Source organism: Triturus cristatus, chromosome 7 (genome assembly GCF_964204655.1).
Source record: "Triturus cristatus chromosome 7, aTriCri1.1, whole genome shotgun sequence".
NCBI classification, from domain to species: domain Eukaryota; kingdom Metazoa; phylum Chordata; class Amphibia; order Caudata; family Salamandridae; genus Triturus; species Triturus cristatus.
Genome location: NC_140590.1, coordinates 418,161,715 through 418,183,315, shown reverse-complemented (window position 1 = coordinate 418,183,315; position 21,601 = coordinate 418,161,715). Strand labels below are relative to the sequence as shown.

The 21,601-nt window shown below is 46.1% G+C and overlaps 1 protein-coding gene across 7 annotated transcripts in view; it reads right to left on the bottom strand.

The window, feature by feature from the left end:
• The window catches only part of LOC146809836 (uncharacterized), a 119,767-nt gene that overhangs the window by 45,822 nt on the left and 52,344 nt on the right, over positions 1 to 21,601 (bottom strand). For 4 of the 7 annotated variants that reach the window (XM_085616691.1, XM_085616692.1, XM_085616693.1 and 1 more), the window contains exon 3: positions 15,988 to 16,101. In XM_085616691.1, coding sequence (XP_085472817.1) covers positions 15,988 to 16,101 — 114 coding nt within the window. Of the gene's footprint in view, positions 1 to 15,987; positions 16,171 to 16,372; positions 17,078 to 17,427; positions 17,508 to 17,604; positions 17,700 to 18,005; positions 18,061 to 21,601 lie in introns of those variants that run through there. The other 3 variants (XM_085616695.1, XM_085616697.1, XM_085616696.1) reach the window with 3 other exon arrangements.

Below are 21,601 nucleotides of genomic sequence, written 5' to 3'. Positions count from 1 at the left end.
AACCAAGTGGAGGCGGGAGGGGATAACAAGCAAATGGGGGCCCATCATGGTCCCCACCAGTTAACAATGTCTAGGGAGCCAAGCCAACCCTCTAATTTAGTCCGTAGGGTTGCAAAGGAGTCTGGGATGTTGATGACCTGTGATTTATATAGACACACAACGCTGCCCTGGCCCAGTCGAGCTACAAGGACCCAGGATTCAAGCAGGTTATATTCTGGCAGTTCAAGCAGCTGCGGTTGGTACACTGCCAAAGCATTGCACAACTGCAATTCACTACAGAATTGGGTTTTATGGTGTTCAATTCACCTGCATATCCTGAAAACTCGTCCATGAACTGGTCTAGAGGTCTCCGGGTTGGTAAATGCAAATGAGGTCCCGTGCTCAAACCCCTTCAGGCTGAAGGCTTGAGGGTGTCGGGGCTGGTTGGTGAGGGTTCAGTGTGTTGGTTGTCTTTGTTGAAGTTGTCGTAGATGCTATTGATTTTGTGGTGAAAAAAGGTGCTGAGTTTGTCGCAGAGGTCTTGTGAGGGAGGGATGTTAGTAGACTCGCTGGTGGGTTGGGCGAACTCCTTGATGATGTTGAAGAGTGCTTTGCTGTTGTGCATGTGTGTGAAGATTCTGTCTTCAAATCGCTTTTTTTCCTAGTTTTTCTGATGAGTTGGAGGTGGGCGTTGGTGGCAGCTCTGAAGTTGTTGTGGGCTTCTGTGGATTTGGTGTTCCTCCAGGCCTTTTTGAGGTGGCGGAAAGTGCGTCTGGACTCTCGAAGTTCGGTGGTAAACCATCTGGCTTTCTTGGCGTGAGTGTTGTTGTTTTTCTTGAGGGGGCTATTGTGTTGGCGCTGTTGGAGATTCATCTGTGCAGGGTTCCGGCTGCGGTGTTGGGGTCGTTGTTTTCCGCCATGGTTGGGGTTGAGCTGCTGAGTGAGGAGGTGAGCTGGTCGTCGGTGATTCTGGTCCAGTTTGTTTGTGGGAGCAGGTGCTGGTGTCTGTGGATGCTGGGTGTTCTGAAGGTGAAGTGGATGCATTGATGGTCAGTCCATGGGAGTTCGATGGTGTGGCTGAAGGTGATGGAGTTTCCTGCTGTGAAGAGGGGGGGGGTCGAGGGTGTGTCCTGCTGAGTGCATCGGTTCAGTCACGATCTGGCGGAGTCCAATGTTGTGGAGGTTGTCCTGGAGGGATGTGGTGTTGGGGTCTAGCTGGTTGCCGAGGTGGAAGTTGAGCTCTCCCAGTAAGGTGTAGTTGGTGGATGCGATGGCTTGCGAGGAGATGATGTCCGTGATGGAGTTGGTGAAGGGTCCGGGGGAGGGGGGGGGGTTGTAGACGAGAATTCCTCGGAGAGTGGTGGTCGGGCTGGCCTGTATCTTGAAGTGTAGGTGTTCTATCAGGTCTGTGGGCTCATCGGGGAGTGTGCTCAGCCAGAGGGTGGATTTGTGGATGATGGCGATTCCTCCTCTGGGGTGGCTGGGGCAGTCCTTTCAGGAGATTTTGTATCCTTGGGGAATGGCGATGGCGATGTACGGTCCTGAGGTGGCGTTGGTCCAGATTTTGGTGAAGAATGCGATGTCCGGGGTGCTGCTGTTGAGGAGGTCCCAGATTTAGGTGGCGTGTTTGTGGAGGGATCGGACGTTGTGGAGGATGCATTGCAGGGTGTTTGGTTGTGTTCTTGCGGGCGGGTTGTGCTGGATCCGTGGTTTTGGCGGTACTGCAGGAGTGGCGGCAGCGCTGACAGCTGAAGGGTCCATGGGTGTCGGCTGGTGATGCTAGCTTGCAATTGTTGTTGCGTCCTGGGTTAAGTGCGAGGAGTGCTGCTGGGTTGTAGCGTTGGCGGTTCGGAGATCCAGGGTTCCTGGCACTGGTCGCGGACAGGCTTGCCTTTGGTGAGTCTGCTGCTCGCGGCCTGGTCGTGCTGGGGGAGGGGGGGGGGGGCGCGGGGAGGGGCAGCGGGGGCAGCAGCGGCGGGGAAAGCAGGAAAAAGGAGGCAAAAGTGAGGAAAAGGGTGTAAAAAAGGGAAAAAGCAGGCAAAAAGGGCCAAGGAATAAAGGGTGAAAGCGGAGCAGAAGCAGAGAAAAGTGAAACAAGCATTGGCATAGCCACTAGGTCTCGCCTTTGGGACCTTATAAGTGTTTAGCCATGCAACAGTTGATGTTGTAGCACCAAGGATATTGTGCTGCATAACTAAATACTTGTATGTTCTGAAAGGCGAGATGTATTGGCAATGGCAATGTTTTTATAGCATAACTATGTTTCTAAACACTACTACAAAGTAATGCATTGTGTGCTACTGAAAAAGTAAATGTGGAATAGCTTTACAAATAGTTTTAATGCTAAAGTAGCCTGAAGGCTAAAAATACAAAATGTACCTTCTGAGCAATGTGCAGTAATATTTTTTTAGCATACATAAAACACCCAATTAGAGCTTGCTAGTTTGGATTTTATTTTTGAGCTATTGGCATTGCTAATATGTGTTGTTTTTTTTGGCACCTTATAAGTGTGTAACCAAAGATATTGCCAACGGTTTGTCCAGGACTAACTGACAAATGTTTGTTAGTTTAATGTTTATTGCAAGAATTTTTAGTTAACATTTTTAGTACTTTAAAGTAAGTTGAGTGAAAAATAAAATATTTATGATGTACATTTATACATGTTTTATAAATATATTCAGTGTGTTGCAATATATTTTAATATTTTTGTAATAATGTCATTGCAAAATATTACTTCACATGTCTGCGGTAAATATGGCATAAGTGCAGCGGATAAGTCTTCCACATCTGTATTGATCATAAACCAGTCTTTTAGAAGTTCATTGCTAATATCCATAGATTGATATGTTTCAGTATTGTGCACTTGTGTGGTTATTGTAGATGGCCCCAGAAATCTGTGCACACGCAGCAGCCACAGGTTCAAATGAAAGCAGGGCTGACTAAGTTTCATCCTTCCTATAACTTGAGAAGAGAGGCAGAATGTGTTAGGAAAGAGCGCTTGTTTATATGGTATGTGTAGAGAGCAGCCCCTGTTTTAATGTATTATACTAAAATACATGCTAACAGATACTTTTGACAAAATACGATTATTTTTGGTGCAGCTGCTAGATATGTAGCACAGTTATTGGCACAGATCAACAAGCCACAAAACAGATGGCCCCAGAAAGCTGTGCACACACAGACGCCACAGGTTCAAATTAAAGCAGGGCTGACGCAAAGTTTCATCCTTCCTATAACTTGAGAAGAGAGGCAGCATGTTCTAGGAGAGAGCGCTTGTTTATATGGTGTGTGTAGAGAGCAGCCCCTGTTTTAATGTATTATACTAAAATACATGCTAACAGATACTTATGACAAAATACGAATATTTTTAGTGCAGCTGCTAGATATGTAGCACAGTTACTGGCAGAGATCAACAAGCCACAAACTTGTTTTAGAGAAGAAGGTTAACATGGGAGGACAAGGGTGAGACAGGAATGGGGAGAGAGAGTAAACAAATATAAAAAAGCAGGCGCGGCCTTGGCAATTAAAAACATATAGCCCCCGAATACTGTGCGCACACAGCAGCCAGCGGTTCAAATTAAAGCAAGGCTGATGCTAAGTTTCATCCTTCCTATAACTTGAGAAGAGAGGCAGCATGTGCTAGGAGAGAGCGCTTGTTTATATGGTGTGTGTAGAGAGCAGCCCCTGTTTTAATGCATTATACAAAAATACATGCTAGCAGATACTTTTAGCAAAGTACGAGTTTTTTAAGTACAGCTACTAGATATGTAGCACAGTAATTGGCAGAGATCAAAAAGCCACAAAGTTGTTTAAAAGGAACCGGTTGACAAGGGAGGGCGAGGCAGGCAGTGGAAGGGAAAGTAAAGAAATATAAACAAGCATGAGCGGCCACGTTGATTACAAACAGATGGCCCCTGCGCGCCGCTGCTCGCTACCTCAAGTTGGATGTCACCACAAGCACGAGTGCTTGAAAAGTGCAGACCGATTTCTAAAGGTCATCTCATAGAGCAACGCATGCGCGCTACACTAGGCTCGACCTAAAAAACAAGTGAAGGGTGAAGAAGCTAAGGGGTGAAAACGGGTGAAAAATGGAGCGGACAGGAGAGGATGAGGGGGGCAGAAGCAGAGAAAAGTGAAAAACTAGTGAAGGATGAAGAGGCTAAAGGGTGAAAAAACGGGCGAAAACGGAGCGGACAGGAGAGGATGAGGGAGGCAGACAGCGGAGCGAGAGAAGGAGTCAGAGGTCCACTGGACCAACAGGGATGAGGCGCAGGTATAACCTGTGGGTGGAGGAGGGCCTCGAACACCAACACTACAGGAGTGCAGGGGCTCAAGAGAGGCCTCACTTAATGGTGGAGCCGCGAGGGTGGGTGAGCAATTTCACTGACAAAGAGTCAGTGGTCTTGCACACGTGTAAAGTATTTGTGCAACACAACACACAGTAACACAATGAAAACACCACTAAAAGACTCCACACTGGTTTAGAAAAATATACTATGATTTTTTAAATAAATCAAGACTAAAACAACAAAAATGCAAGAATATTGGTGTTGAGTTATACATTTTTAAAGAATAAAAGTGTTTCTAGCGCTTAGAAGCAATAAGCGTGAATGGGGTCATCTGGTTGAGCAGGACCAAGGCAAAGTCAACAGATTAGGCCTACCGCGAAGTAGCACAGGCTGGGGACAGGAGCTATGCAGGCCCGGTGAACAAAGCACCTTGATCCTGGTCGCAACAGTGAGATGCGGGGTGCAGACAAGTGATGCATCAATGTTGAGCCCGCAGTCAAGGTGATGCGTCAATTTTCTCCACGCAGTGGTGGAGATGCGTTTGTTAGGTAGTGGTGGCGATGCGTTGGTTCTACAGATGAAGGGCCAAGCTATGTTGGTTCCGAAGTGCAATATGCCGGGCTTCTCCACGCAGTCGAGGGGATGCGTAGATCTCTCCACACTGCTGTGGAGGTGATGCCCGGTTACGATGCATGGGGCTCTCAAGGCGATGCGTTGGTTTTGCGAATGATGCGCAGTCTCTACTTCTGCAACAGGGTCGATGCGCCGGATTTGCTACCCACAGACTCGAGATGCGTCAATTTCTCTGGTGAAAGTATATGGGTCCACGTCCAGTGCTCCAGGCACAGGGGCATGTGTCTAGACTTTTGATAGCCCCGAGTCTCAAGCAACAGGAGTGATGCCAACAAGCCTTTGGAGATCGCTTCAGTTGCAAGGGAGGGTATAGCCCTCCCTTAGGAGGGTCAGAGAGCAGCAGGCAGAAGGGCAGAGTGTCGGTTCCTGGTGAAGCACAGCAGTTCTTCTGACAGAGGGCAGTTACAGGTCCAGAAGTGACTGATTTGATGGGGTCAGAGACCCAGTTGCATGTTGAAGTTGAGGAGACTTCAAAGAAGGGTCTTTGAAGTGCTCAGAGGTCCGTCCTTTCCAGCCCTGGCTCCAGGCTCACTACAGCGGGGGGTGGTGGTGGTAATCAACCCTTTGCATGGGGACAGGATACTGCCTACTCAGATGTGTCAGCTCCTCCCTTACATCCAGTCCAGGATGAGCCATAAGGATGCAGATGGGCACTCAGACACACATAACTTTCTTTTGCGTGTGGCGGTCTAGAGAGAATGTACATGATTCGACTCCACTGGATTCAAGCTATCCTGGCTGATGAGGGGGGAACCCCGAAACTGGTCCTAAGATGCTTGTTTCCAGTCCAGGGAGGACATGCCTTGGCAGTTTGGGCTGGACTGTTCCCATGAAGCCCAGGGTCAAGACTGATTTGCATATGGCCAGGTCTAAACTGGGGTGGCATGGTGAGCAAAAGAATGATGGATTTAACCCAGATCACTTGGCTGGGGATGAATGTTTTGATTTGTTCTGCATTCCACCCATCAACTATGTGCCTTTTACTTTCTCGCTATAAGTTCGCCAGGTATGCGCAGACGTGGGTCCCGGGCTCACTGTGCCACTGGATTCAAGCTATCCTTGCTGAGGAGGGATGAAACCCTAAAACCGGTCCTAGAATGCTTGTTTCCAGTCCAGGGAGGACCTGGCTAGGCAGTTCGGGCTAGACTGTTCCGATGAGGTACAAGGTCAAGACTGATTTGCATATGGCCAGGTCTAAACTGGGGTAGCATGGTGAGCAAAAGAATGATGGATTTACCCGGATCACTTGACTGGGGGTGAATGTTTTGATTTGTTCTGCATTCCGTCCATCAATTGTGTATCTTTTACTTTCCAAAAAGTGGCATTTCTAAAACGTAATGTGAAATCCAACTTTACTAGTAAAAAGAATTTGTCATTACCATTCCAAAGATATAAAACATGACAGAGATACTCCTTTCTAATTAGGAATTACAGCTTAAAAGTGCATTACAGAATTTTCAATGTTAACCTATAAGAGAAGTAGGCCTCACAGTTAGTGAAAAAATGAATTTAGGTGTTTTTCACTTCCAGGACATTGCAAAACTTGAAAGTACATCTCTTAATTTTTACTTATACAGCACCCTGCCCTAAGGGCAATCTAGGGCCTAAATTAGGGGTGACTTTGTGTAATAAAAGGGGAGTTTAAGACTTGGCAATGGGTTTTAACTATATATACAAGAGGGGGACGGTCCAGTATCCACACTCCTCTAATACATAATGAATAAAACCAGAAGGCACTGTTCCTGTAAAAGAAAAGGGAGGAAAACTAGGTTGGAAGTAAATAATTTAAGGGAATCCTTGTGATTATTAAGTGCCCTAGCACATTCAAATGAGTGTCATGCTTCATCAAAGGGTCTGCTCCTCATCGGCCCTGCAATGTCCCACTAGCCCTGTGAGAGGGCTCTTTGTCAGAGAACTTTTTAGTATCCCGCTGTAATGATGGTGTGTGCGAGGATACGGGATGTGTAGGGTAATGTGAGTGCAAATAAAATGCCAAATGAAAAAACTGTCTAAGGGATACCTAATTGTTTTTGATATGTTGGTTCCCTTGGCAGAAATAAATACAATGAAATGGAGGCTATCATGAGGGCTCAATGAACCAAGATAGCCCTAATGTATTTGTGAGATCGACGTGTTTCACGCCTACTGGTCAAGCCGGATCCCTGGTATTTCTAAAGGACCAGAAAGATCCCTACTCTACACCTAGAGAGGGATGTGTGGTGACAGGTACTCCTCTAATAGGTGAATACCTCAATATAGAATTGTCCAACCTAAATAGAAAGAAAGGATAGAAACACAATATCAATACAGGTTCAAAATACATGTAGGTTGATGCTGCTTACTGTTTCAAAAGGTTACTCAAGTGTCCTCACGGCAGACATAACATGCTTCAGAGATGCTAAAAAGTCACAGTTGAGTGGTAAGTGCCGATACATACAGCAGGCCAGACAAGTGACCACACATGTAAAGACTTAAAAACATAATGCAATAAAGGCGTAAAACATATACGTGACAAGTACAGTGAAGTGATGTTCCAACGGGTGATAGCAGGGATCTTAACCTGTTGAATAAACCTGCAAAGCCTCTTAGGTCAGAAGCTGAGGATTGTGCGTGCACTGCTTCTAAAAGAATGGACGAAACAGCAAACTATATCAGCAAGAGAACAGGAGAAACCCTCCGGTAATACGGCCCTATCATTCCCGTTCCAGGCGAGCAGATGTGGGTTAGGTCTCTGGCACTCTCCGCCAGGAATACCAGAGTACATTTTCACTTTACATTTCAAGCAGGATACATTTCTCTGTATTACCAGAGGGTTTCTCCAGTTCTCTGGCTGATATCCTGTGACACATCACAACTTTTATGAAAAAAGCCAACCTGCAATGGATTGTCAGTAGGTGTAGTAACCTCGTGATGGTGGTAAAACACAGCTGGATAAGCAGGGCAAACAAGAAACAAAGAAGACTAGAGCACTACACCATTGATGTAGAAAGCTGGGAAAGCCACATGGAGGCCAGCCAGTAGCAAGGTGTACCTGGGGGCAACGTTTATGCGTAAACTGCTTTTTTTAAAAAAAAATTATTATGTTTTTATTATCTATGCACAAAGTATAACAGAGGTCCAAATTGACACAGCATTAAGCCTACAACCCATTTAGGGCCGGCCGCGTTTTATCCAGTGCTCTCCAAGATTAAATAAAGGCATTAAGAGACAGTTGAAAACACAGCTTGTCGCCTACAACCCTTGATGGGCCGGCCCGTGACATTGCATATATAACAATATGAGAGTGATGTGTGAAATCGCAGGACCTTTTTGGTGCAACAACAAGAACAGTGAGAACATGGGTATGAGGCCCATCAAAAGTAGATAATAGTGAAGGAGCAGAAATGAGTCAGAAGAAGAGGGGAGAAAGGAAAAAAGGAGATACACAGCAAGAAAAGCAGCTAGGTAGGCGGATGGGTATATGCGTGCCGGGGTGCATGGTATTGAAAGCGCATATGTTGAGGCTTGCCGTGGGAAGCGTCGCCCAGGGCTGGTATGATTATGCAAGGAGCCTATTGGGGTCTGACGGGAGTATGGTATCTTCAAAAAGTCGTAACGCTCTAAGCTTGGAGGGTAGATAACGCGCATGTTATATTTTGCAGAGATATTGGACTAAGGGTCGCCAAACAGCAGTAAAGCGGGTGTCGTGTGACTGCAATCGCGCTGTAAAAAGTTCCATGGTTATTACATGCCATAAGCGCGTGAACCAAGCAGTTATTGGGGGAGGTTCTGTTTTTTTCCAGCACAGCGCTATAAGTTGTTTAGCCGCCCCAAGCATATGAAGTGCTATAGTCCAATCGCTGCGGGTAAGTGCCTTTAGGTTAGTGGGTTTAAGGCCCAAAAGAATTGTGGTTGCAGACTCAGGCAGGGGAAAGCCCAATACCTCTTTGATATGGCTAAGGACTTCCTTCCAGAGCAGGGTCAAGAGCGGACAAGCCCACCAAATGTGGATGAAATCCCCAGAAGCATTCGAACACCTCCAGCACAAGGGGGACACGGCAGGGAACATTTTGTGCAGTCGAGTAGGCGTATAATACCATTGCGTCATAATTTTATATGCATTGTCCCTTTGCGGTAGGCTGTGATAGACCCTAGGAATATCCCGCCAAAGGCGACACCATTGCAACGGTGTGATTTCCGTGGTAGACGTGGATTGCCATTGGCGCCGATAAGTTTGTGCAGTAAGCATTGGAGGGTGCTGTAGAATCTGGTACGTCCGAGAAATAAGGCCTTTCGATTCATCAAAGGAGCGGACCAGCCGTTCAAAGGGGGTGAATGGTCTGACAGAGGCCTGTTGTATCTCAGATGAGGACACTCAATGCCGCAGCTGCGCATATTGTAGCCTCGCGTTCGGTGGAAGACAACAGTCCTCCCTGCACTGGGCAAATGTCTTAAGTGCTCCCCCTATACAGGTCCCCGATCACTCTGCAACCCCCCCTGCAGCCAGTTGGCGAATGTGTGTGAATGGAAGGCCGGAGGAAATAGTGGGTTACCTGCAATGGGGGTATGAGGGGAGGGGAAGGTCGTTAGCCCCTTGCGCACGGCTACCTTGTCCAATATGTCCAGAACCGTTTTAGTAGGTACTGCTATATAGGCACTGCGTGAGCGCGCCGTACGATGGTGCCACGCAAGGTCCCAGATGGAGCGTCCAGTTACCGTCTTGTCCATATGGAACCAGACCTTTTCGCTTTCAACGGCTATCCACATAGAGACAAAGCGGAGATGCGAGGCCCAATAATAATCCAGAAGATTAGGGCATGCTAGTCCCCCTCTGTCTCGCGGCGACATGAGGGTCTTGTGAGAGAATCGTGGCCTACGTCCACCCCAGATAAAGCGAGTGAGGTCTCGCTGGAGGCCCTGTATTTGGTGCTGCGGGATAGGGGTGGGAAGACATTGAAATAAGTATAAGATTTTAGGGAGTATCGACATTTTCACGGCGTTAAGCCTACCCACCCAAGATATAGTTAGGGATTTCCATCCCCGTAAGTCTTCCAGAACGGTTCTCCTGCATTCTCGTCAATTTACCTGGGTCCATGTGCCCAAGGAGGGAGTCAATTGAAGTCCTAAGTACCTAATATGCTACGTGGCCCATTGATAAGGGGCGACCGTTTCCAAGACTGGCATCTCCTCCTTCGGGATCGTAAGGTTGAAGGCCCAAGACTTGCCATGATTCATTTTAAGGCCTGAGGCCTGCTCAAAGGACTGTAACAGATTGTGAAGCACCGGGAGGGATGTATGTGGACGCGATATGGTGAGGATAAGATAGTCTGCGAAGAGCGCTACCTTGTTCTGCCTGCCTGCCTCCAAGAGAGATACCATGTATGTCCTTATTTTGCCTGATCATCTCTGCTAAGGGCTCTACCACCAGGGCAAACAACAAAGGTGACAAGGGGCAACCTTGCCGCGTACCTCGATGTATAATGAAGGGGTCTGTAAGTTGTCCATTAACCCGAACCCTAGCTTGCGGGGATATACAAGGGTCCAAGATCATAGAGATCATGTTTCGGCCAAGTCCGATCTTGTGTAGCACCGCGCGAAGAAAACCCCAGTCCACCCGATCAAACGCCTTCTCTGCGTCAAGCGAGAGAAGGCAGGCTGGTATATTCCAGTGCTGTGCTTTCACCACCAGATGCGTGATTCTACGCACGTTGTCCGCCCCCTGTCTATTGCGGATGAAGCCAACTTGATCCGGCTCCACAAGGCCAGGCATGTGGGGATCCAAGCGTCTGGCTAGCATTTTAGTGTAGGGGACCTTCTAATTGTTTGGCATGATGTGGGTGAATTGGAGTCCTGGGGCACTGATTCAAAATAGCATCAATATGAGCTTGGGAGAGCGTTTCCGCAGCATAAAGGACAGCGTAATAGGCCCTAAAGGCCTCGCATTTAGCTCGCTCTGCGACGGCCCATTTTCCATCCGGCGATTGGATATTTGCTATGTGAGCCTTCGCTGCACGTGCCCTCAAGCGCTTCGCCAACAATCTGCCCCCCTTGTCCCCCCCCTCAAAATATCTTTGTTTTAGGGCTAGCAGGGAGCGCTCAGCTCTATTGGTGCGCAAGGCTCGGAGCTGACCCGGAGGTTAGCAAGTCGCCGCCGACCCGCGAGCGAGGAATGGCCCTGATCTTGCCTCTCCAGCGCCTTACTATCCTTGGAAAGGCTATCTTCCATACAGCGGGCTTCCCGTGCGATGATAAAGATGTAATGTGGCCTCGGATAGTAGCCTTGAAGACATCCCACACCACAGAGAAGGGAGTCTCAGGAAGGTCACTGCTTACGAAATAAGAGTCAATAGCAGCCCGTATGCTCTCCACATCAGCCGGATCTTGCAAGACATGCAGCGGCAAGCACCACCGTGGGAGACGGGTGGGACAAGTGGCCAAGTCCTGCAAGAGAAGCTCCACGTGGGCATGGTCAGATAGCATATGTCAGACATAGACGCCCCCAACGTATCGCGCATGATATCGTGCGAAATAAAAAGATAGTTAATGCGCGAGTACGAACGATGAACATGAGAGTAGTACGAATAATCCCTCACCTCCGGAGAGTGATATCGCCATACATCCAGCAGGCCAAAGTCTGTTATCTGTTTTCGGAGTGCGGAGGACCTGGCCCCCATCCCATTGGAAAAAGCTTCACTATGATCCATCGCAGGATCACACACCAGGTTAAAGTCTCCCCCCAAAAATAAGGAGGAGTCGTCTTGTGGTACATGTTCAAGCAAAGCGCCCGGAGGGAAGAGTCCTGCATTTGGTTCGGTGCGTAGACATTGAACAGTGTAAGTAGGCGTCTCCCCACCCTCACCCCTGCCCTGATTAAGCGTCCATCTGGACTGCGAAAGACTTTGAGTTCCCTGTGCCTGATACCAGATCTGCACAAGATAGCCACTCCAGCCGTTTTAGTAGTTGCTGTGGCCCAGAATTGGAGGGGATAGCTTGGGTGCACCATGCGGGGGGTATCTAATTGCAGTAGGTGGGTCTCTTGCAAAAAAATAATGTCTGGGCTATGTTGTCGTAGGTAGCGCCACACCGGTTGCCGCTTATTTGGAGAATTCAGCCCCTTGACATTAAGTGTTAGTACCTTCAAAGGGCCGGGAAGAGCCATACATAAAACGGATCCCAAGTTAGTCCATCAAGATGGAAGGGAGATACAAGAGTAGGCCTTCCCTGGCACCAAGAGCGCATTGTGGCCTAGGGGTCATCCGACCGCCATACCTAGTGAACAGAAAAGAGGGAGAAAAAAGATACAGACAAGTGGGAGGATAGAGAAAAGAAAGCTGTGTAACCATCTTTGGCCAACCGGGCCACATTGTCCTGTTCCAGTCGGGGGAAAGCCTACACCCTAGGGTTCGGATAAGCCCAGAGAGTCACTCTCTCGGGAACAGAAGGGGTGGGTCGTCCGCTGCTCTCTAGATCTTCCAGTAGAGCGCTCCGGCGCCAGCCACATTGCGAAACAGGAGTTGGGGAGGATCTGAGCCGTTGATCAAGGGAGTGGAGAGTCCGGACCTGATTCCGACTTGTCCCCTTCCAAGGACTGAATGTGCTCTATAATATCCTGTTTAGCTTGCAAGGACGCCTGTTCAGTGAAGGGTGGTGAGCGTCTGCGCTGGTGCACGGTCGACCAGGTCAGCTTGGCAGGGACTCTTGCAGAGGGTGAAGGGCGAGTGGGGCTGGTGGGATGTGAGGAAGGAAGCCGGAGCAATTGAGCCGCATCTCTGTAGGACCGTATCACCCTGCGTTTGGACTCCCATGTAGAAATAAGGGCGAATGGGTGGCCCCACTGGTAGGAGATGTTCATGCTCCGCAACTTGTCCGTCACCGGTTTAAAGTCACGGCGGCGGCGCAGGGTAGTGGGTGCCAGGTCCTGAAATATCTGGATCTTGTGCCCCTCGTATGTGAGATCCGGCTTGGCTTGCGCTGACCGAAGGATAGCTTCCTTTTCTGTGAAAAAGTGGACCCTGGTTAAAATGTCCGGCAGGAGGCCCGGCCTGCCCGCAGACCCGGAGACTCGGTGAGCCCGATCCAAAGCCGGCGGGGAGGCGTCATCATCTCCCCACACCTCGTGTAGCAACTGCGCCACATAGGTCATAATGTCCTTCCCTTCCACTCCGAGAGGAACCCCCCGAATGCGGAGATTGTTCCGGCGGCTTCGATTTTCCAGGTTCTCCTGCTTCAGTTGCAATTCTATGTGAGGGTCTTCCAGGACGGCTAAGCGCTGCCAAAGCTGCTCCTGGTCTCCTGTACGGGCATCAACCGTCTTTTTCAGCCCGTCTATGCGCTCGCCGAGGTCTGTGACTTCTTTCCTGAGTTCCCGAACACAGGAGTGCACTTCAGTACGCAGGGAGCCAATCTCAGACTTCAGCTCTGACATGAAGGAAGCCATAAAAGCCTGCGTCACCGGCGATGAGTCCCCCCCCAGCCTGTGGGGCCCCTTCAGCGGGGGCAGACGAGCCCACCTTGCCGCCACCGAGTTGTCCTTGGAGGTTGACCCGGAAACTTCTTTCCCTCTGTTAGTGCGTGTCATTGTTGTGCTGTGGCTGTGCAACAGGCTTCTAGTCCCCAAGGGTAGCAAGAGACCATCCGCGGTGTCTGCAAATCAAAGGTCTCAGTGGGTACACCACCCCCTGCTTCAAGACCACACAATCGGGGAAGGCCACCGGCGGAGCCCGCGCCAGAGTGTCGCAGGGGGGGATCGCAAGCAGGCAGGCCAAAGACAAGATCGCTACGGGGGGCAAGCAGTCCACGCACCCCCAGGAGCTGTATGCTCTGTCCTGAGTCGTTGCAGTGCTCAGGGGTCGCAAGAGGAGAGTACAGGGACCTAGGCCCGCAGGGGTAAAAGTGGTGCAGAAGAGTTGGTGCAGCACCCCGTCTCACTAGTCCGCAATGGTCCAGGCGGTGTCAGGGTCGGTCCGTTCAAAAGGGAGAGCGCGTCTATGCCAAGCCGGTCCCCCCACTGGCCCCAGCAGTATGGCCGAGTGTCCGGTGGGCCGGTGCAGGCCTATAGGGCCGTGGGCAAGACCCCCTCAGCAGCAAGTCCAGAGTGAGGTAGTTTAGTTTAGTTTAGTTTAGGCAGGGCGCGTGGTCACTGCGGGGGTCCACATTCAAGGGCAACGTGCCAGCACCACCCCTCCACCTGTAGCAGGGCCCCAGCACGCCAAGTCCAATGCGCCTCACAGTAGGGTCAGGCCGAGGCCCCTCTCCACCCCAGCCCGCCGCCAGCCACACAGCAGCGCCACTCACCGCCGTCAGGTCCTGTCCTCAGGGGCACGCCTCGGTGCCGGCCTTCTCCAGACGTTCTCGGCCGCCACTGGACCTGCGCCCGTCCTCAAAATGGCGGGCAGCTAACGCAACAGAGAGGAGTCCACGGCCAGGTCAGGAGGCGCCGACGGCCATCGCAGGCCGTCTCCGACGTGTTCCGGCACCTCCGCCGCTGGGGCGCGGCACCAGGGGAGTCCAAGGGGGCCCAGGGGATCGCCGCAGGTGGGACTCCGATCTAGAGGCCACAAGATGGCAGCCGCGGTGCCCAGAGTCCAGAGGCCGGTGCTAGGCCACGGTCCCACCGCCACCAGCGAGCCCCCGCTGTTGTCTGTTCGTCAGTGGAGGCTCCTCACTTTCCGCAACCAGTGCGCCCCGAAAATTGGCACCGATTGAGCCTCAACTCCGCGATAATGGCTCAAAAGTGTGGCGGTCGGCCGGAGCTCCTCGACGTACATCTCACGCCATTGACAGCGAGACCACGACCCCTGCGTAAGCTGCTTTTAAAATGTTGAGCGAAAGTCTATTTTCATACATTGAGCTCTGAACATGTGCTTAAAAAAAAAGTTATAGTAGGCCAAGACGTGGGATAGCACTATGATGTACATGGTGAGAGTGATGCTCTATGGAGAGATCTGTATGTAAAATTAGTGATCTCGGTTAGCAAGTCAATTTAAATTTGTGCATGCACTTTCCCAGGAACTACAAATTAGGTTCAAGGCAACAGTCCCTTGCACCTTTTACAAGCATACTAGCAAGTAATGTGGACAATAGAGTATATGGCTGCTGATAGGTTGCCGAGTATCAAGGTGTAAGGACTCCCTTTCCCACGGAAGTAAGCACATTAGGTTTAGCTGATGATTTCTGCTTTGTCAAAATTGCAAATTATAGCTACAAAGTTGTGAGGCTGCTTAATGGGTGCGGACATACTAGATGGGTGGCTGGGTGGAATGCTTGGCCGCACTGGGAGATATTGTCCCATCAGCTAATTAAAAAGGAGGAGATTAAGATCAGTTAGTAACTCTGAAGCTTTCCAAGAAGCAATAAATGCTTCTGCACCTGAATGGCCCCTGGGGTTGGTTGTGTAGGCACTGATATGGTTCACGTCGTATTGCAAGAAAGCTCCATAGCAAGATGTACTATCTGGGTTCTGTAGTACAGCACACGATTAATACATCTCTCACATTACACAATTCATAAAGTCATGCCTGTATTACATACTTAGTGAATGGAGTGTTTTAATAGTGGGGTTGGTCATAATGAAGGAAGACAGGAAAAATTGGAAAAAAAGGGAAACCCCACAGTTTAAAATAAATAATGTGAATATTACCTGTGGAACATGCAACAACGAATTGTTAAAAAGGGCATACGGTGTGTGTGTGTGAAAAATATGTGGCTCTGTAGAAGGCAGAAACCTGAGCGTTTTTACGGATCGATAACATTAGCTCAAAGCAGGTACAGCACATCAGATTCGAGGCCCTAAGGGTTCCGTTTTCCTAAGCCGACTTTTAAACAACATCTGAAGAATAGTCCTGATGGTTTCTAGAGCCAATTCCAAATATACTTTGTCTGGGTAAATAACAATGATCCATATCTAAACACAAAGATGTGTTTCTTTTTTGGACCGATACCCCTACAAGGGAAACCACATAAGAATACTGCAAACTTGTCTGCATATGGCACATCTATAAGGGTTTCTTATTTGATTATTCGAAATGAATTGTGGCATCACAGCGAAAAGCAATCAGTATGCCGTACCCTCTGAGTGAAAGAGATCATTTTACACTGTTCTACTTACATGAGGATGGGTCATCACTGTCGGCTCCCTTTGCTTCTTCCTGTGGGTCCCACATGATGGATTCATCTCCTCTATTAATCCGGAGTAATATGTCTGGATTGGCAATCTGATAGCCTGTTATATGGATAGGAAACATAGCTATTGAAATCTCAGTCCAGGAAAAAGGACAGGTTTAAGTTGTGCCTATGAAGGAAAAAAATAGTTGAGCGAAAATTTAAAAGACAATTCTACTTAATCTAATAAACTCATATGTGCTTAGGTTTTAGCTTTGTGAAGCATAGTGAAATGTATAGTTTCCGCATATAAACTTTTACAAGAACCATTCATGCTAGGAACTGGACAGAGCTACTGTCATTTTACACATGTCCCAGAGCAGTTTACTCACAGCAAAAACGTTTTCTTATATCCAGCGATAGATATGCCAACGCCTTTCTCTGTTTACTTCCTTTCTGAGCTCTACATTGTTGCAACATCGGATTATTTGGGAAGCATACATATCCTGAAACATTCAACGTTTTCTTCTGGGGTGCACCTACTTTAGAAGTCCATGAGCTGTGTATGCTCAACCTCCAACCTCCAAGTGCAATAATTTAAACTAGTTCAAACACAACGAGACCGTGCATTTAAAGATAACAGAGATATCTTATTAGAATAAGTAACAAGATGAAAGGTGGTAAAACATGCATTTCTGGATACATGTCTGAAAGGAGGGGTAGTGAGGGTTCTGCTGCGCCGAGTCAGAGAAGTACAATCTCAACAAACAAATCCTAAATATACATCAAAAGGAATGTAACAGCCACCACCCCACGCTGTTGGTTGCAATTGCAAAGCAATTGCTAGAAAATAGAACAAAAGTACATTCCCTGAGCAATAATTCACATGATCAATTAAACAGCAGTGTTGCTATTTGAAGTTCCGAAAAAAGTAGAAATGTCCAATATCCATTCAAAGTTTTTATTTTTCAATTTTCTTAGATGTTCACGGAGGACTTTGTTACACCACAAGTTCCATTCTTGAAAAAGAAACAGCCAGAAACAGCCAACACGTGTTTCGTCTATGGATATAATATTCCAATAAGACTTCTTCAGGGCTGTAACGGATAATTATAAAACTCATTACCATCAACCTCAAACCATATGTTAATTTAAACCATCCACCGAGCACAAAGAATGTGAAAAGGAAACCGAGACAACAGACATAAAAGGACTTAAATTATAACAGGGATTACCATCCACCAAACGAAGGATTACCATCCACCCAAAGAACTAGAGATAACAAACAGAAACATAACCTACACAAGAGTGCCAGTCAGTGAGCCATCACCAAGCATTGAAATTGAAAGAAGGGAGGGAAAGAAAGAAAGAAAAGACCACAACACAATCAGGTGTTTAAGGCCAAAATACCACCCATATTTAGCGCTATATTCAAGAAACTACCAACCTTAGACAGGTATCAAAAACGGAATATTATCCTTAATTCTTCAAATTTCTTAAAATCGATAAATCCTTATTTATAATATCCTAAGGAGGAAAAATATACAACGCTAATGATTGCCAGCATATATAATATCATGAACCCTGGCTACCTTATAACAGGAAAAAAGGGGGGGTCACTCACCAAATGTAAGTATGTTCTCACAAATTTACAGACATAGTTCTTCAAGAGCAATAGTTTCTGGGCTATGTACCCCCAACGTCCTCATAATATAATACCTAATAGAAGGAAAGAAACAGTATCAATAACAGGAGCCCCCTCTCACCCTATCTATTAATTTCACATAAAACCAAACACCAGTCGACTGACTGGGTTACATAAATAAAAATCAAGATTATAATCCTAAATACTCCGTATAGCAACATAGTGCTCAAAAAAGAGAGAAGTTCACAACAAAACCGCGCATTGGATAACGTAATGGATCTATAGGAAAGTCGTAACCTATTTACATCTCAATCTTCCTCCTCAATTCCCTAGGAAGGAAAACAAGGAGAACGGTGGGGTGGAAAATAACAAGCTCTCACCTCCCGTATCAGGGCATGAATCCTCTTCCGATATCTCCCGGACCGTGGATGTGGTGTTTAACGTAGGTCCTCTGGAAAAAATGTCAGAATTTGTTGACATTTTTTTACAGCCATATGTTGTTAATTTGGCCTCCTATATCAAAGACACTAAACATATACTAAATGTCTTAATGGACCTGACTTGGGATATGGATATGACATTGGTGACATTAGACGTGGTCTCGTTGTACACAAATATCAGACATGATCAAGGGTTACAAGCTCTTGAATATTTTCTGTATAAAAGACCTGTGGATTTACTGGAACATTCTGACATGTTGCTTCTCATGCCACGCCTAATATTGGAACATAATGTTTTTCTCTTCAAGAAAGATTGGTATAAACAAAGATGTGGCATAGCAATGGGTTCAAAATTTGCACCTTCTCTGGCTTGTCTTTTTATGGGACTTTTTGAAAAATTGCACCTCTGGGGCCCCAATGGTGCTAAATGGCAAGAATATATTGTTTATTACGGAAGATATATAGACGATTGTTTTATGATTTGGTCAGGCAGTAATGATGAACTACAAGACTTTTTCAAAAACATGAACACTAATCTATTTAACATGTCCTTTACTATGTCATCCAGCCAAGAAAGCATAGTATTTTTAGATACAGAACTATTTGTGGCGGATGGCAAAATTAATAGTAGATTATATAGAAAAAAGACTTCTTGTAATTCTACTTTGTATGCCACAAGTGCTCATCCCAAGTCGCAGGTTAATGCCATTCCCTATGGTGAACTATATAGGGCAAGGCGTAATAATAGCAGGGATAAAGATTTTCATGACTGTATAGATGATATGGAAAATCGGTTTACCGACAGAGGTTATGACAAAGCAACTATTTTAAAAGCTAAACAAAGATCCCTGAGGTTGTGTAGACAGGATACGCTGAAACCTAAACCGCAGCATGATAACAGCAAGACACAGGTTGTCAGATTAGTGACCAATTACAATCCTTGGTCCCACAAGATTTATAACATCCTCAAAAAATATTGGCATCTATTGTCGTCAGATCCAACCATTTGCACTCACATTTGTAACAAACCCAGTATTGCATACAAGAAAGGTGCTACAATTCGAAGCTTGATTAGCCCTAGTTACCCTAAAACTAAAAACTTGGATTGCACTTGGCTACACAAAGTTAATGTAGGTTCTTTAAGATGTGGTCAGTGCAGCATGTGTAAATTTGCAGAACATGGAATTAAGGACTTTGATTATATCGGATCAATCAAGTATAAGATTTTTCAACATATTGATTGCTCTACAAAATTTGTCGTGTATGTGATTCGCTGCAAATGTTTGAAAATATATGTGGGCAGTAGGATTAGATGTCTCAAAGAAAGAAAGGTCGAACATTTTAGAGCCCTTAAAAACTTGGACTTAAGATATCCACTTGTTAGTCATGCCATTAATTGTCCTAGCCAGAAAGATAAGCTCCCTTTTTCTTTTCATGGTATAGAAAATATCTTGTATGATAACCGTGGTGGTAATAGGGAACTTAGGGTTCGACAATGTGAGGCTAAATGGATACTGAAATTGCATGCGGTTGAACGGGGTCTCAACATTGATTCCGAGCTGCAATATTTTTTGGGTTATTGAGTGTTTTACATATGCTGTAACTATATGAATTCTTTATGTCATACCTTTTACCAATCTATCTATACTCACTGAGAATATACTATAGAATGTATGACTTTTCAAGCTATTCATCTAGTAATTATTTGCTATATTTGTCAAGTCCTTGCTCTGCATTGCATTTAATTTTGTCTGCTTGTTATTAACACTCTGTAGAATCATAGTACAGTATGTTGCCTTTGATACTTTGGATTCCTTGAAAAATGTGCGTTTATTACATAAGATATGTCAAGCTTATGAATATTTCTGTACTCTTGTAGTTTACGAGTGGTGCTGTCCACTTTGCCTTTTTACAATTGTTTTAACTTGCTGTCAATTACTGGTCTTTCTTCTTTTCTTTGTTTCCTGTGGTTCTTTCTGCCTTGTTTTCTCCTCCTTCTTGTATTTTATATTCTACTACACACGTCCTTATATGGATTTTCTTTAAGGGTTACTATCACGCTTATTTAATGTGCATTATAGTTCGTCAGATTTCATAGTAAATATGAGTCTGCTAGCTCCCGCTATGGATATTTTATAATAGTAATGGCTCACATTTTCCAGGTTACCTTATTCAATGTCTTAATATTAAGTTGTTTGGGGTAGTGCTGTACGCAAATATGGCGCTTGCAGTGGAGCTTGCTGTTGGGTTAGTCCGCTGTTTATGTCGTTTATACGCGGCTTACAAAAATAGTACCAAAACATGGCGTCTACGTTAAACGCCACATCCACGGTCCGGGAGATATCGGAAGAGGATTCATGCCCTGATACGGGAGGTGAGAGCTTGTTATTTTCCACCCCACCGTTCTCCTTGTTTTCCTTCCTAGAGAATTGAGGAGGAAGATTGAGATGTAAATAGGTTAAGACTTTCCTATAGATCCATTACGTTATCCAATGCGCGGTTTTGTTGTGAACTTCTCTCTTTTTTGAGCACCATGTTACTATACGGAGTATTTAGGATTATAATCTTGATTTTTATTTATGTAACCCAGTCAGTCGACTGGTGTTTGGTTTTATGTGATATTAATAGATACGGTGAGAGGGGGCTCCTGCTATTGATACTGTGTCTTTCCTTCTATTAGGTATTATATTATGAGGACGTTGGGGGTACATAGCCCAGAAACTATTGCTCTTGAAGAACTATGTCTGTAAATTTGTGAGAACATACTTACATTTGGTGAGTGACCCCCCCTTTTTTCCTGTTATAAGGTAGCCAGGGTTCATGATATTATATATGCTGGCAATCATTAGCGTTGTATATTTTTCCTCCTTAGGATTTTATACATAAGGATTTATCGATTTTAAGAAATTTGAAGAATTAAGGATAATATTCTGTTTTTGATACCTGTCTAAGGTTGGTAGTTTCTTGAATATAGCGCTAAATATGGGTGGTATTTTGGCCTTAAACACCTGATTGTGTTGTGGTCTTTTCTTTCTTTCTTTCTCTCCCTTCTTTCAATTTCAATGCTTGGTGATGGCTCACTGACTGGCACTCTTGTGTAGGTTATGTTTCTGTTTTTTATCTCTAGTTCTTTGGGTGGATGGTAATCCTTCGTTTGGTGGATGGTAATCCCTGTTATAATTTAAGTCCTTTTATGTCTGTTGTCTCGGATTCCTTTTCACATTCTTTGTGCTCGGTGGATGGTTTAAATTAACGTATGGTTTGAGATTGATGGTAATGAGTTTTATAATTATCCGTTACAGCCCTGAAGAAGTCTTATTGGAATATTATATCCATAGACGACACACGTGTTGGCTGTTTCTGGCCGTTTCTTTTTCAAGAATGGAACTTGTGGTGTAACAAAGTCCTCCGTGAACATCTAAGAAAATTGAAAAATAAAAACTTTGAATGGATATTTGACATTTCTACTTTTTTCGGAACTTCAAATAGCAACACTGCTGTTTAATTGATCATGTGAATTATTGCTCAGGGAATGT